The following is a 14,918-nucleotide window of genomic DNA, read 5'->3' as shown; positions in this document are numbered from 1 at the left end:
GGAGTGCAGTGGCGGGAGGACAGAATGCATACGTGGGGTTGAGGACAGGTGAGGGCAGGAGCCTGACTGTGCTCCTGGGCAGAGAGCCCAGGTCTGGCAGGAAGAGGCTGTGCTGAGGCTGCAGCGGAGGGATGGGAAGGCAGATGGGGGACAGGGGACAGGGACTTCAGAGGAAGAGGAACTGGGGACTGAGGGAGCCTTGCCTCTCACTGTAAGGGCAAAAGTTGATCTTTGGGGTCGTGCCCTGGGTGTACCCTCTTAGCATCTTCTGGCCTTTGTGGCCTCTATTTGGGCATTAGGCCTGGCTCAGCCCCTAGGACCCAGTAGTCAGTCCCCCCTCTCCTTTCATTCCCTCACCCTGTCCTGTCCCAGGGCACAGAGAGAGGGGGTGCACCCCTTGATTCCCAGGGCTGATGAGTGGGACCCAGCACCCCGAGTGCTCGCTAGGTGGGGACGTTCTGCCGGCGCCGCTCCTCGGAGGTTGTTCGCCTGGGGTGGCTGGCTGCTGGGCTCCCCCGGCCCGGCCCGCGGCGCTTCTCTGCAGCCGCCTCGGGGTGTCTGTGCTTCGCTGCGAGCCCGGCACCGCGGCGGCGGCGGCGCGAAGAGGGAAGCGGGCGGCGGCGGCGGCCGCGCCAAGATGCGCCGGGTCACCGCAGGCTGAGGCGCCCGCCGTCCCCGCCCTCCCCCTCTCTCGCCTCCCTCCCTCCCGCCTCCCTCGCTCGCTCGCTCGCTCCTTCCCTCTCCCCGCCTTCCCTCCGCGCTCCCCCGCCCTCCCCTCCGCGCCTCGTCTCCTCCGCCCCGCGCCCTGCGGTGCTGCAGCTGCGGGCGGCTCCAGCTGCCCCCAGATGTGGGCTGGGCGGCTCGCGGGGAACTTTCGCGCCGGCTGCCAGTGCGGGGCCCCGGCTGCAGTCCGGCTGCCATGGATCTGCCGGCGGGAGCCGCTCGCCGCCTGCTCTGCCCCGCGCTGCTGCTGCTGCTGCTGCCACCGCTCCTGCCGCCGCCGCCGCCCGCGAACGCCAGGCTCGCAGCTGCCGCCGACCCCCCAGGTAGGCGCGGCCCGGCCCCCACGCCCCGGGACCCCCGCCGGCCTGGCCCTGTCCCGCGTGCCCCGCCACCCCCTCCCCAGGCGTCGTCCAGCCTGACTTGGGCAAACTCCGCGCGCCCCGCCCGGGGCCAAGTTGGCCAACTTCGGGGCCGGGTTGGTCGCGCAGGGGGCGCCCCGCAGCGCACCCGAGCGCCTTGGGCCGGGGGCAGCCTCGGAGCACTGGCGGCTCCCGAGTCGCGGAGGGTGGGGACGGAGGGCCGGGAAAAGCCCCGCGGCGGAGAGCGCAGAGTCAGCCCCAGCGGGTCCGGGGGGGAGCCAGGGCGAGGCGGCGCCCGGGCTCGTGTCCGGGGACGCTCCGGAGGAGCCGGCTGCCCAGCGCGTAGCCTTGGGCCCTAAGGATTGGTTGGGGCGCTCCGGAGGGGATCCCCAGAGATCGGAGGGACCCTGTTCCACCCCTCCCAGTCCTCGGGCGCTCGGGGAGACGGGGCCGGCAGCGGGCTGAGCGGGAGCTGGACAGGCAGGACAGGCCGCTCGTGCTCGGGGAAGCCGAGACTCCGCCGCTCCGGAGGCCAGCGGTGAGGGCACTTGGGCAGCAGGGCCCCGCCGAGGGGTCGTGGCACACGGGTGAGGGGGCCAACCCGGAATGGCTTCCGAGCAGCCCCACGTCCTGCCAAGGACGGTGGGTTCAAGGTTCGGGGGACTCTCTGACAGGGTCGTCTCTTCGGGCACAGGGAGGTTCCCACAGAGCCCCAACCCTGAACGGGGCAGGGGGCAGCGCTCTCGGCAGGCAAGGTCCCCTAAGGAGGGAACGGCTGGGGAGTGGCGGAGCCCCGGAGTGGTGGCCCCGTTAACGCCCCTTCCCGGTTGCAGGAAAGCCGGGGAGGTGCAGGCTGGCTTCTGGGGTTGCCTGGCGGAATGCCCCTGCCCTTCGCAGTGGGGCGGGGTCTGGGGGGCGTGGCTTGCCGGCGGGGCTCTGAGGCTCTGGGGCTCGGAGGTCTCCGCCGATCTAATGCCCCTTCCCGTTGCAGGCGGGCCCCTGGGGCACGGAGCGGAGCGCATCCTGGCGGTGCCGGTGCGCACTGACGCCCGGGGCCGCTTGGTGTCCCACGTGGTGTCGGCAGCTACGGCCAGAGCAGGGGTACGAGCCCGCAGGGCCGCCCCTGTCCGGACCCCGAGCTTCCCCGGAGGCAACGAGGAGGACCCTGGCAGTCACCTCTTCTATAATGTCACGGTCTTTGGCCGAGACCTGCACCTGCGGCTGCGGCCCAACGCCCGCCTCGTGGCGCCTGGGGCCACTATGGAGTGGCAGGGCGAGACAGGCACCACCCGCGTGGAGCCCCTGCTCGGGAGCTGTCTCTACGTCGGAGACGTGGCCGGCCTAGCGGAAGCCTCCTCTGTGGCGCTCAGCAACTGCGATGGGCTGGTGAGTACGCACTTCTCTGGCTCCTTTCTCTCCGCTGCTCTTGCCTGGGCTTTGGAAAAGGGTTACCTGGGAGTCCCTTGCGAGGGCAAGGCCTGCGCTGAGGACTTTCCCTGCCCTCCCCGTGCTTTAGGGAGCCTCGTGCTCCAACTGAAGGGCTTGGCTGGAAAGCAGGTTGTTTTGATTGGTCTGAGCAGGGGGCTATTTATGCAAGGGGAGGCCCGGGTCTCCAAAAGGCTCAGCAGGCAGCAGCGTGCGCCTCTCTCTTACGCCTGCCTGAACAGGTCTCTGGCTTGCATCCAGGGGTGGGTCCGTCCATGTATGTGTGTGTACCTTCGTGAGTGTGTGCACATGTGTTCTGGAACGTTGGTGTGTACCTGCATCTGGGTGCCTGTGCACCTGTGTGAACATGTGCATATGCCAGTGTCTTTTGTGCACGTATGTGTCTGGGTTTCTGTGTGTAAGTGTGTTGAGCATCTGTTGAGTTTGTGTCTGTCCTTGTGCATACTGGTATGCGTGATATGTTTGTGGTGGACTTATGGGCTGGCAGTCAGTCTTCCTGTTTCCTTGTGTGGGGGTGATGCCAGCCCAGGGAGCAGGCGGTGGTGCTGAAATGCCCAGTTAGCCCTCTGCCCCTTGGCTGACCGGGAATCACTGGTTTTTCTGCTGTGGTTTCCTGTTGAACTCCAGCTGGTTCTTTGAAAAGTTGGTTTTTTCTATTTTGAGCTGAGGGGTGCATTTGGAAATGAAGGCTCTAGTGCCCAGAAGCTGCTCGATCTTTTGGGGGCAGCCCCTGAAGGACAAGAGAGAGGCTAGGGGATCCCTTTTGAGACTGCCTGGGACTCTCTAGTCCTGTGACTGGAGCTGTGGGAAGCTCTGCTTCCTGGAGAGGGCAGGAGGGACCATGGCTCAGCACAAGGGGGCCTCAGAGGAAGCCTGGATCGATGCTGAGGGAGGAGGCTGACATTGGCAGTGCTCTGTCCGGCTGCCCGGGGCCTGGCACACAGCAGAGGCCACTGCAGTTTTCTATTTTGGATTGGGTGTGTGGTGGTCAGGCTGGCTGTGCTGGCCAGACATCTGAAGCCGCCCACCATGGGCTCCGTTCTAATTGCTACTCAGGGCACTCCTGCCCCGAGCCAGTGGCCACTCTCCCAGCCCCACGGCCCCTGAGCACACCCATACTCAGGCAGCCCAGGCTCATCCTACAGTCTGCAGAGCCAGCAATTACACCAGGGCTCCACAACCACTGCCATTCTTTTTATGGAGACACAGAAAATATCACTTGTTGCTTTGGAAAATCACTGCCTTTGGCTGGATTTAGTTAGAACTTGGCCATACTGCAAACAACTGTAAATATCCCTGGAGGAGGTGGGTTAAAATGGCGAGCCCTTGACATCGCCCACTGTCTCCGAGGACATCCTGGGCCTCAGAGGTCTGTCCCATTTTATGCTGGAGGCAAATTTCCTAAATGAAAGGAGATGCTTGCTACAGACTTAGGGTGAGGTAAGGTGGTGGGAGTTGACATGGGATTGCAGTCTGGTGGTGGGCCAACACCTGTGTACTGTGCATTCCTGATGGAGAGCATTGTGGAGAGGACTGGTCACTGTTTCATTCATTCAGCAATTCATTTGGTGATTCATTTTTTCAGCCAGCACCTTCTTATGTGTTTACCACCTGTACTGGTCGGCGATGAGGCAGGTCTGGTACCCACCCAAGGCCTCCTGCCATCAGGGTGGCTGATGGACACTCTGGCCAGGACTTGGAGAGTGTGGTCCTGGGGGGCAGTTTGAATGGGGGCTGCAAGGATGAGTGGCCAGCTGGAAAAGACGCAGGTTGGCAACCTGGGCAAAGGGAGGAGCATGTGCAGAAGTACCAGGTGTGGACTGGACTGGGCAGGAAAGGACTGCTGAGGTGTTCCAGGTACCAGACAGAGCTGGGAAGAATATTGGAGTTCGAAGAGGACCTGGGACCTGCCTGAGTGGCGTTGAATGCTGTCAGTGAATAATGGCCTTGGACAGTGGGACAGCACCATTGGTTCTTTTTCTTTTCTTTTCTTTTTTCTTTTCTTTCCTTTTCTCTTCTCTTCTTTTCTTTTCATCCCTCCCTCCCTCCCTTCCTCTTTCTTTCTCTCCTTTCTCTCTCTCTCTCTCTCTCTCCTTTCTTTCCTTTCTTTCTTTTAGACAGAGTTTCACTCTTGTTGCCCAGGCTGGAGTGCAATGGCACAATCTCAGCTCACTGCAACCTCCACCTCTCGGGTTCAAGCGATTCTCCTGCCTCAGTCTCCTGAGTAACTGAGATTACAGGCATGTGCCACCATGCCCAGCTAGTTTTGTAGTTTTAGTAGAGATGAGGTTTCTCCATGTTGATCAGGCTGGTCTCGAACTTCTGACCTCAGGTGGTCCGCCACCTTGGCCTCCTAAAGTGCTGGGATTACAGGCGTGAGCCACCACAACCAGAATCTTCTTTTCTTTTCTTACTTTTTTGCTGCGTATGTGTCTGTTTTGCTTTTAAATCCCCCTCTGCTACCATGATAGGACCTGGGGCTATTTGCTAAGGACCTGGGGCTTCATACAGGGTGCCTCTTGTCCTCACAGAGCCCCTGTCGGGGAGGCATCTCATTCCTGGTTACGGGGGAGCACTCAGGCTCTGGGAGGTTGAGTGACTAGACAGAAGTTATTCATCGTACCCACAGAGAGGGTTAGTATCCACAGTGAGGGGTTATTCATAATATCCACAGCAAAATGTACCTTTGCACAAGGCATGAGCAAAAAATGCTCAACAGTGTGTTCTTGTGCATCATATTGCTACGGAAGAGTTTTCTAGTATCTCTTGGGCAGCATGGTAAGTGTGCTAATTTTACATGATTTTTACATGCCCATTAAAAACCCAATGAGAAGCCTTTTGGCGTAAAAGGTAATAATGGTAAGTGACAATCGACTGTGTTCCTATTAATGCTGTGTGCCGGGCTCTCAGCTGAGCCCCCTATGCCACATTGCATTGTTTAATCCTCACAGCACCCTATGGAACGTGTCCCGACATCATCCCCCTTCTACAGATGAATAAACCGAGGCTCCAAAAGTTGAAATAGCTTGCTTCAAGCTTTGAAGCCAATTCCAAGGCCATGCTCACTACTTTTTGTTGCCTTTTTCTGCATGCCTACAAAGAGAATTTTAAAAATGCATTTCTTAAAAACATTTCCCACCTTTCTTATTTGACTCCTGGAGACATTCTCATTGTGGGTTTGACCGTTGTCAGTGTCAGTGGGGAGCCGGGAGTAGGCCTGGGAGCTGAGTGGCTTTGACTGGCTGGTGACCTGTGCTGGGCTGCAGTTCCTATGGCTGGCCTAAGTCCTCACTGGTGGGGGACTGCAGCTGGGACTTCTGTGGGATGGAAGCAGCCCTGCCCGCCTCTGCCTCCCCACTCAGGGCAGCACAGGGGTCTTCTCCTGCCAGGCTAGGCAGGGCCAGTGGATGAAGCCTCCATGGGCTGGGCAGTGGAGATGGTCTGCCCTCCAAGGCCTGGTCCAATCCTGGGGCCCAAAGGAGGAAGTGTATGCTCTGCCCTGGGTGCTTGATGCGAGCCCCACAACCCTGTGAGGTAGAGCTGCCCCACTGCATGGCTGAGACTCAGAGAGACCCAAGGTCCCATAGCAAGAAGAAAGCCAGGGCTGCTGCCTTTCAAGATGTGGCTCCCCTGTGGGCTGCTGTCTGGGCTAGGCACCCACTCTGTCTTGCTGGACATTAAGAGTCATCAAAGCCACAGAGAGAAGTCAGAAGCTGGCCTAAGGGATCGAGATGAGTTTCATTTTTCCCAGCAAGGCTGCTGCCTTCGAGGCCACACACTGGACTCCAGCAGGCTCAGGGGTTAGAGCAGATCAGGCAGGTGTGGGCGGGCCCTGGGACTGTGCAGTGTGGGGCAGGGTGCCTGGGATTTGCAGCTGCCGCTGGTAGGGTCTTCCTTCCTCCTACCCCGCCTTGGCACTGCCTGGATCGCAATGAGAGGTTGTCAGGAAGACCAAAGAGGGGCTGAAGAAACCTCTGGGTTCCCTAGGGTGTCAGGTCTCCCCAGATAGGAGCAGAGGCTCCTGTGGGCCCCAGCTGCAAGCAGCCTACACAGCTGCTAAGGCCAGTCTCAGCCTCTGCCATACTTGTCACCTTCCTTGTTTAAGTCTTGCTCAGTTTAAGTGACAGAAACCCCTTCTCATATTGGATGAAACAAACAAGGGACACCATGGCCCCAATTATCTCGGGGTCTTGAGGAGTGTGGGCTTCAGGTCTAGCTGCATCCAGGGGCTCAGAGCATGCTATCTGTTTCTCAGCCCTGTCTCTCAGTGTTGATTTCAGAATTGTTCTTCACCCCCAGCCCACCACATGGGGCCACCAGCGGCTCCAGACCTAACTTGTTTTCCAAGGAGGCAACCCTTTGAAACGGAAAGCCCTCCTCTCTGGGTGACACCTGTAAGAGTTGGGGGAGGAATTGGAGGCTCATCTTCAAACCCATAGCCGTGGTGCAGGCCTAGCCCAAGTCTGCCCACCTTTGGGACTGAGGGGGAGGGACAGACTCCCAAACTCTGGAATGGAGAGGGTTCTATTGTACAAGAAGGGAGGACGACAATTGTGCAGTGTGGTGAAAACGGTTGTGGCCTCCCTCCCCCTGGACTCCAGAGCCCATGTTGGGCTTAGAAGTCTTCCTGGGCTCCAGGCTTGCCTGCTCAGCTGCCTCCGGAACCCCCTTCCCTGGATGACCCCGTACTCCTCAAGTCACATGGCTCCCCGCAGTCTCCTCCAGATCCCACCTTTCCAGGGTTGCCCTCCCGTAGCCAGCTCCAATCCCAGAGCTCTCTCTGGCCCGGCTCCCCTCCCGCCTGGCGCCAGCCGCTGCCTTCTGCTCCTGTGCCCCCCAGTGCTCCATGGTCTCTCTCCAACAACGCTTCTCTGCACTGCAGCCAGAGGGATTTTCAGAAACCACGCAGAAACTCACGTCACGCCTTCACTTAAGACCTCTCGGTGGTTCTTACTGCTCTTAAAAAAACCCAAACTCACTGGCCTGGCATTCAAGGTCCCCATGACCTGGCCAGGGCCCTCCAGCTCCGGCCCGAGTCACACGCTCTGCTGGTCTGCAGTGAGACTCCGGGAGCAAGGGTTGCAGGAGGCAGAACTCCAGCGTCCTCCTCAGGTGCCCCTGGGAGGGTGGGCAGTGACTCCCTCCCCTACTGCCTTACCTGAGCTGAGGGCCCCTACGGAGACGCTTGAGGAATCCAGCAGTGCAGCGCAGTCCCTCCAGAGGCAGAGGCGGTGGGCAGCCTCAGGAGCCGGTGCGGGGAGCAGCATCCAAACCATCTACCTCCGCTGGGGGCTGTGAACCCAGCCCCTGCGGTCTTCCTGTGAACCAGCCACCGTGGCCCCATCTCACAGGTAGGAAACCGAGGCTCTAGGAGTTACATATGCGGGTTCTTTCTGTGTGGGCTGGCGTCTCTCCTGGAATCCTTTAGGGAGGGGCAGAGTGGAGCCAGCTCCCAGCCCCTCATGAAGGCCAGCCTAGTCAGTGCTGGTCTCAGCTGCAGCCCAGGGAGGCCAGCTCTTCCTGGGACCCCCGTATCATGTTGCCCAGCCTCAGCCTGCACTCCATTGCGAGGCTGGGTGTGTTTCTGGCACTGGTCAATGCGCGCAGCCAAGTGCTCATTCCTGTGTGGCAGGCTTCTCCTGCCCGATGGCTCGCCGTGGCTTCCCTGTTGCCTGTGTCTCCAGTGGTTAGCGAGTCATGCCTGAGAGAAAGCAGGCCCTCCTGCAGAGTCAGCTGGGAGGTGAAGGCCAGGTCCTCACCCAGGCCTGCTGTGACGCTCACAGGGGCCACACCTGGGTGAGTAAGGGAATCAGCTAGGGGCTTATCTGCCCTGAGCCCCAGGGCCAGGAACATACACTCAGGAGCGAGGCCGGCTTTGCTTCGTGGCTGCCTGAGCTGTGGTCTGGGCCTGCCTACTCTGGTATCTGGAGACCCAAAGGGGCAAGTGTGCATGGCGGCCTTCCTGGGACCCTGGGTCTGTGCTGGCAGGCAGACATGTCCTTCCTTACCCCACCTCCTTCTCTGGCTTGGGCAGCCCTGGAGGTCCCTGTGTTGCTGCCAGGACAGCAGTCTGCTGGCTGCATGTGGACGTGTGCATGTCCTGGGGCTGTGCATGGCAGGAGTGTGTGGAAGTGTGTGCACATACATGTTGCCTCTGCATGTCTTGCATGTAGGGGTGCGTGCACATAGTGTGCGTGTGGGGGTGCATATATGCGTGCATGTCTGAATGAGTGTGTACATGTGAGTGTGTGCACACAAGTGTGTCTGCATGGGAGTGTGTGCATTTGAGTGAGCATGGGCCAGCACGTGTTTATGTATTTCTCGGGAGGGGTTTCCTGCACCCTGCAGAAGAGGGGCCTCAAGTGGGGTTGAGTTACTCAGGGGAGAGGAGGACCCAGCCCCTCAATCTTGGCGCCACTTTAGATACCCCCATCCCCTACTGGTGGTCACCCCGGAATGGGAGGATCCAGGTAGGAGCTGCACACTCTGCTGCGTATGTTTCATATTAAATGTCAGCTGTCCGCCGGGTCTGCAGTGCTGCCATTAATATGGAGAAGTTATTACCGAGCCTGGAGCTGGCTCCTCGGGCTTGTCCATGAATTTCAATTACACTGCACGACGACTCCAGGGCTGCAGAGTGGGGTGCACGGCTTCCGCTCAGAGGCAAAGGGAACCCCTAGTGTCCAAGGCCAAGGCCTGGGTGCTGCTGAAGCCAGGCAGGCTGTACGCCATCCCCACGCTGCCCTGTGCATTTCAGGGGTTAACCCAGGGAAGCAGGGGCCTAGTGTGGGCTGGAGGCTGCTGCAGGTCACATGGTCCGCTGTGCCCCTCGTGACTGCGTAGGGCGGACCAGCACCATGATGCTGCGAACCTCGGTTCCTCCAATAGCGAAAGATGGGTTCTGTCCGCATGCACTTCACTGGCAGTGAAAGGATGGGTGTGCAGCAAGCGCCTACCCCAGGCCTGGGGGTGAGAAAGCGGGGGCCGTGTCTGCATCTCATTAGCTCTGAGGTGCCATCAGTTACCGGACACACCATTACTTTATATGCCACCAAGAAAGAGGAGACACTCCCATTTAAACTGCGACTCTGTGCCCTAACTGGGTCCCCTGGAGGTGCAGGCCCCGCCACTGTAGTGCCTGGTTTCTCTGATGCTGTCTGCAGCCTAATGGGTGGACCATTTCTCTTGCCTGGCCGTTGCTTGGCACGGCTCCCAGGAACTGAGTTCAGGCGGCTTCGTCTGCCTCCGGGGGTCTTCCTCTTGTGAATTACGAAGTAGCAGTCCTTCCTCCAGGGATAGGTATTTGCCTCACCAGTGCAAAGCTACCTGCGCCTTTCTGCGAGCACCCTAACTTTTTGACCTCACAGTGTGACTCTTCAAAGACATTTTGAGTGTCCAGGGTGCTGGCACTGCACGCGTCTCCAGTGAGGGACTGCATTGGAAGTGTGGTGGCCCAGGAGGCGGGGGCCAGGGCCAGGGTGTGAGACCTGCCAATTGCATCCTCACTTCAGGGACGGGAAATTGAAAGATGTGTGTTGGAGGGAGCAGCCCTCACCAGCTCTCTGAGCAGAATGTCCAGGATTCATCTTTACACCCAGGTATTTTTCCTTTGAAAGCCCTCATTTGAAATTTCAATGTATTAAAAGTATTTCAAAGTATTAAAGCCTGTCATCTTTAAACCTGGGTATTTTTCCTTTGAAAACCCCTAAACGACAAGGTTTGGAGAGCTTAGGGTTGGTGAACACGTGGAGGTGCTGGGAGGGTGAGTGGTCAGAGAGGGTGTGGAAGCTGTGCAGCCCTTCCCATTACCTTGCCCTGCCCGTCCCTCCCATGCAGCTGTTTGAAAGCAAGGATTGGGACCACATGGAAAGGAGGGTGTCTTTATGTTTCGTGCAAGGCTTGTCTAAGCCTTGCTAGTGGCCATTCTGATTGGGCCAGAGCTTCTGGACATATGACAAAAAGGGGCTTGAGAGCGGTGAGCATGTTGGTATATATTTATATCTCTATTTTATGGATTATAGCATGTACCATCGCCAGTCAGTGGCAAATGAAACCTCAGGTTAAGCAATACCACAGATAACATTCTACTTTTCCATCATTCTGTTCTTGTACCAATACTAAGCTGTGTTTATTATTAGAACTTTAAGGCTCTAATATTCAAAGTATTAAGTACTTTGAAGCTTCGCTGTCCAATACAGTAGCTATAAGCCACACAAGGCTATTGAAGACTTAAAATGTGTCTGGTCTGAATTGAGAGGGACCCTGAGTGTAAAATATACATTGGATTTCAGAGACAGTGCCCCCCCAAAAAAAGAATGTGCAGTGTTTAATAGATCATTTTAAAGCATTGATTACAGGTTGAAATCATAGTATTTTGGGTATACTGGGTTAAATAAAATATATTACTGGAATTAATTTCACCTGTGTCTTTTTTTTTTTTAAACGTGGCTACATATAAAGCACGAGTTCTATTTCTGTTGGACTGTGTGGCTTTGGAACATCTGGCTGGATACTTCCCCCTTTGCTGGTATTCTCTTGCAAAATTTTCTTGGCTGGTCACATAAGTTTATTCTTTCAAATGAATTTTAGAATTGTTTTGTCGGGTAGAAAAATCCCTCGTGAATTTGATTGATAGCAAATTAAACTTAGAAACGAATGAAAGAAGGAACCGATGTAATTTACAGTATTTATCAGGAACAGTGTATCTTTCAGTTTATTTCATTCTGCTTTGATGTTGCTCCGTAAAGTATTATATATATATATTTTTATACAGGTCATCCATTTTTAAAAATCAGGGTTATTTTGAGGATTTTTTTCCTTTTTGCCATTGCTAATTAAATACTTTACATCTGTTGTTGGTACGCAGGAAGGCTATTGATTTTTATAGAACTATCTTTTACCGAGTAGCTTGATTGAACTCATTAATTCTAATATATCTGTGAAGTCCCTTGGGTTTTCTAGGTATACAGTTGTGCTCTCTGTAAACACTGATAATTTTGGCTCCTCATCTCCAATCTGCACCGTCTGGAACCTTCAGAGCGATGGGAAGTCATAGCCATGGCTACGTGCATCCTCGTCCGTGCCTGGCTTTAGCGGCAACGCCCCCAGTATTTCTCTGCTTAATACAACGCTTGCTTGCGGATTAAGATGGATTTCATGTGAAGGCAATATCCTCTGAATTCTTGTTTTCTAAGATCCCATTTTTATCAGTAAAGGAGCTGAAATCGGGATAAAATGTGTCTTAACTCTTAACGCTCCCTTCTCTCACCTCCAAAAGCCAGAGGTGTTGCAATTCCGGGGTGTTTGTGTTCTCAGCCTCAGGGCCTCAGCTGTCCACTTTGCTGGGCCAGAGATGAAACCCAGTCCCCATTTACGCCCCATGGGAAGCACTCGTAGGGAGGGGAGCTTTCCTCCGGAAGGTGGGGGAGCCAGCACTTCCCGCCGTGCAGGTGGTTTCGGGGAGAACAGGACCCTGGTGGGGGAGCCAGCACTTCCCGCCGTGCAGGTGGCTTCGGGGAGAACAGGACCCTGTCCTTGGAAAGCCCTTTGGGCCATGTGTGGGGGAATTTCCACTTTGATTTGCGGTCTCCCCTCCCAGTGGTATCTCCCTCCCTCTGTCCAGTTTCTCTGGAGCAACCCTCCATTTTCCTCCTGTGCCTTACAGCGGACTTTGCCCTCTGCTCTGAGGTGCTGGCGCTGCCTGCACAGTCCCACTGTGCAGTCCCACTGTTACCTGTTATCCCATGTGCTTCTAGAAGGTGTTTTTCCAAGCAAAGACATTCCCCTCCTTAGAATAAATCTGTAGGCAGGGCACGGTGGCTCACGCCTGTGTAACTTTGGGAGGCTGAGGCGGGTGGATGACTTGAGGTCAGGTGTTTGAGACCAGCCTGGCCAACATGGTGAAACCCCATCTCCATTAAAAATACAAAAATTAGCTGTACGTGGTGGCACGCACCTGTAGTCCCAGCTACTTGGGAGGCTGAGGCAGGAGAATCTCCTGAACCCAGGAGGTGGAGCTTGCAGTGAGCTGAGTTCGCGCCACCGCACTCCAGCCTGGTGGCAGAGTGAGACTCCGTCTCAAAAACAAAACAAAACAAAGAAAAAGCCTGTGGCTTGTCTTGCAGAAGAGTTTTTCCATTGTGTGATCTATCTGCCTATCCACTGATGGGCATGGAATTTGAGGAGCTTTGAATAGCATCTGTACATAGGCCCCATCCTGAGAAATTCTGGTTTGTCAGAACTGCACGCGCCCCGGGGTCTATATTTTTCAAAACACAATAGAGTCTTTGGCACAGCATGACAGCTGCTCACTAGAGAGGGCTGTGGGTAGTGAGGGCTCTCAGACCAGACCAGACTTGGGGCCTGGCTCTTCTCTTGCTGGCCTGTGACCCTCCGTTTCCCCAGTTAAGACACCACCGGCCTCCCAAGGCATGTGTCAGCGAGGGAGCAGAGGGGGATGAGGCTGGCTGGCCTCTGTCAAAGGGAATTCCGTTGGGGGTTGAGGTGGAAGGAAGTGATCCAGTGGGGATGGCCAGGCCTGGGATGCGGGAAGCTGCCTTGGCGGTGTCGGCTCCTGGCCCTCTGCTCTCGGGTCTCTCACCTGGAAATTCAGAGCCCTGGCAGAAGGAAGGCAGCCCCCATTGCACGGACGTCCCCAAGGCCACACGGTAGGAAGGGGTCCTCACATGCAAGTGGGCAGGATACCAGGGCAGCAGCTGGCCTTTGCTGCAGGGCTGTCCACACTTGGTGGGCACCTGGAGCTCCATGGGCGTTGAGCACTGATCCTGCAGACCTGATCAGGGCAAGGTGGGGGCAGTGGTAGGCATCCTCCTTGGTGCTCCTCAGTGCCCTCCCAGGCAGGTGCCCAGGCCCTGGGAGGCTCCTGGTCTCCTCTCCTTCCCTTCCTTCCCCTCCTTCTCCTCCCATCACCTCCCTCCCTCTCCTTTGCCCCCCTGTCTCTGCACGACGGCTGACCACTGGCGACTGATCCCAGTGCACTGGCCCTGAGCTGAGGTCTGGGCCTCTGGGGCAGTGTAGGTTGGGTCACAGGCTGAGGTGCTGTCTGAGACCCTGTGATAGTGGAAATTATAAATGTTTATTTGCTCTTCATCCCTGGCTCCTGCCTCAGAGCTCCTCAAACCTTTGTAATCTCCTGAGTGTTAAGGGGTGATAGAAACACCTTTTATTTTCATATTTGGTCTAAGCCCCCTGGTTCCTGATATAAGAGTTTCCGGATTACTGGGTTGAGAATTCAGCCTCACTGCCCTAACCTCTGGGGATGGGAGTCACGGAACTTCCATGAAAACCCCTGAATGACAAGGTTTGGAGAGCTTAGTGTTGGTGAACACGCGGAGGTGCTGGGAGGGTGAGTGCCTGGAGAGAGCATGGAAGCTCTGCAGCCCTTCCCGTTACCTTGCCCTGCCCATCCCTCCCATGCAGCTGTTTCTGGGTTGTGTCTTTAATAATCAACTAGAAATAGTAAGTAAAGTGCCTCCCTGAGTTCTGTGATCTGTTCTATTAATGAACACAAGGTCCCAATTACTTTTGCACCAACCTAATAGCAAATTACAGAGCCTGAGGAGGGAGTTGTGGGACCCTCCCAATGTATAGCCGCTGGGTCAGAAGCACAGGTGGGAAGCTGGGACTTGCAACCACAAGTGGGGCCGCCTTGTGGGACTGAGCCCTTAGCCTGAGGGCTACGCTGACCCCAGGTAGTTAGTGTGAGTTTTGCACTGAACTGTGGGACACCCAGCTGGCATCTGGAGGTTGGAGCACTGGGTGGTGGGAGGGAAACCACGTGTTTGGTGTCAGAAGCATTGTGAGTGAAAACAGATCCCTGTGGACCTCACCCAGGCTGGGGCCTCTGATAGAACAACGGGAGGTCCCAGGCTAGGGCCTAGGGCTCAGCCCCGCGGACAGGGAGAAGGCCTGAGTTTCGGGAACAGCCCTAAATGCAGCTGCAGAGACAACTGTCATAAGACAGTTGTGCTGGGTCCTGGTGCTGGGAGCCTCTCCCTCCTTCCCTTTCCCCTCCCTCCAGCTTCTCCTCCCCTTCCCGCCTCTCTCTTCCCCCTTCTGCTTTTCTCTTTCCTCTTCTTCCCACTCCCCTCCCTTCTCTTCTCCTTCATCCCTTTTTCTTTTTCTCTCCATTCTCCCTTTATGCCCTCTCCCCTCCCTGCTCCTTCTGCCCCCTCCCTCTCCCCACCTTTCTTTCCCAGAGTCTTTCATCAGCCAGGACTCCTGGGGACCTTTCCTGGCTGGGGGCCCTTCATCGTCAGCTGCACTCTGCACCTGTACCTTCCTGTTTACACGTCACCTCCTGTGACACCACCAAGAAGCCCCCGTTGCCAACAGGTACATTCTGGGAACCAACAACGACCCATCCCAATG

General features: G+C 56.6%; 1 protein-coding gene across 1 annotated transcript in view; it reads left to right on the top strand.

The window, feature by feature from the left end:
• Positions 1-794: 794 nt before the first annotated feature.
• The window catches only part of ADAMTS2 (ADAM metallopeptidase with thrombospondin type 1 motif 2), a 233,303-nt gene continuing 219,179 nt past the window's right edge, over positions 795-14,918 (top strand). Inside the window, 2 exon segments of the mRNA XM_030927877.1 lie at positions 795-1,046; positions 2,074-2,468. Coding sequence (XP_030783737.1) covers positions 920-1,046; positions 2,074-2,468 — 522 coding nt within the window. The 5' untranslated portion in view covers positions 795-919.

Source organism: Rhinopithecus roxellana, chromosome 3 (genome assembly GCF_007565055.1).
Source record: "Rhinopithecus roxellana isolate Shanxi Qingling chromosome 3, ASM756505v1, whole genome shotgun sequence".
In the NCBI taxonomy this organism is placed as follows: Eukaryota; Metazoa; Chordata; class Mammalia; order Primates; family Cercopithecidae; genus Rhinopithecus; species Rhinopithecus roxellana.
This window is presented reverse-complemented; position numbering and strand designations above follow the sequence as displayed.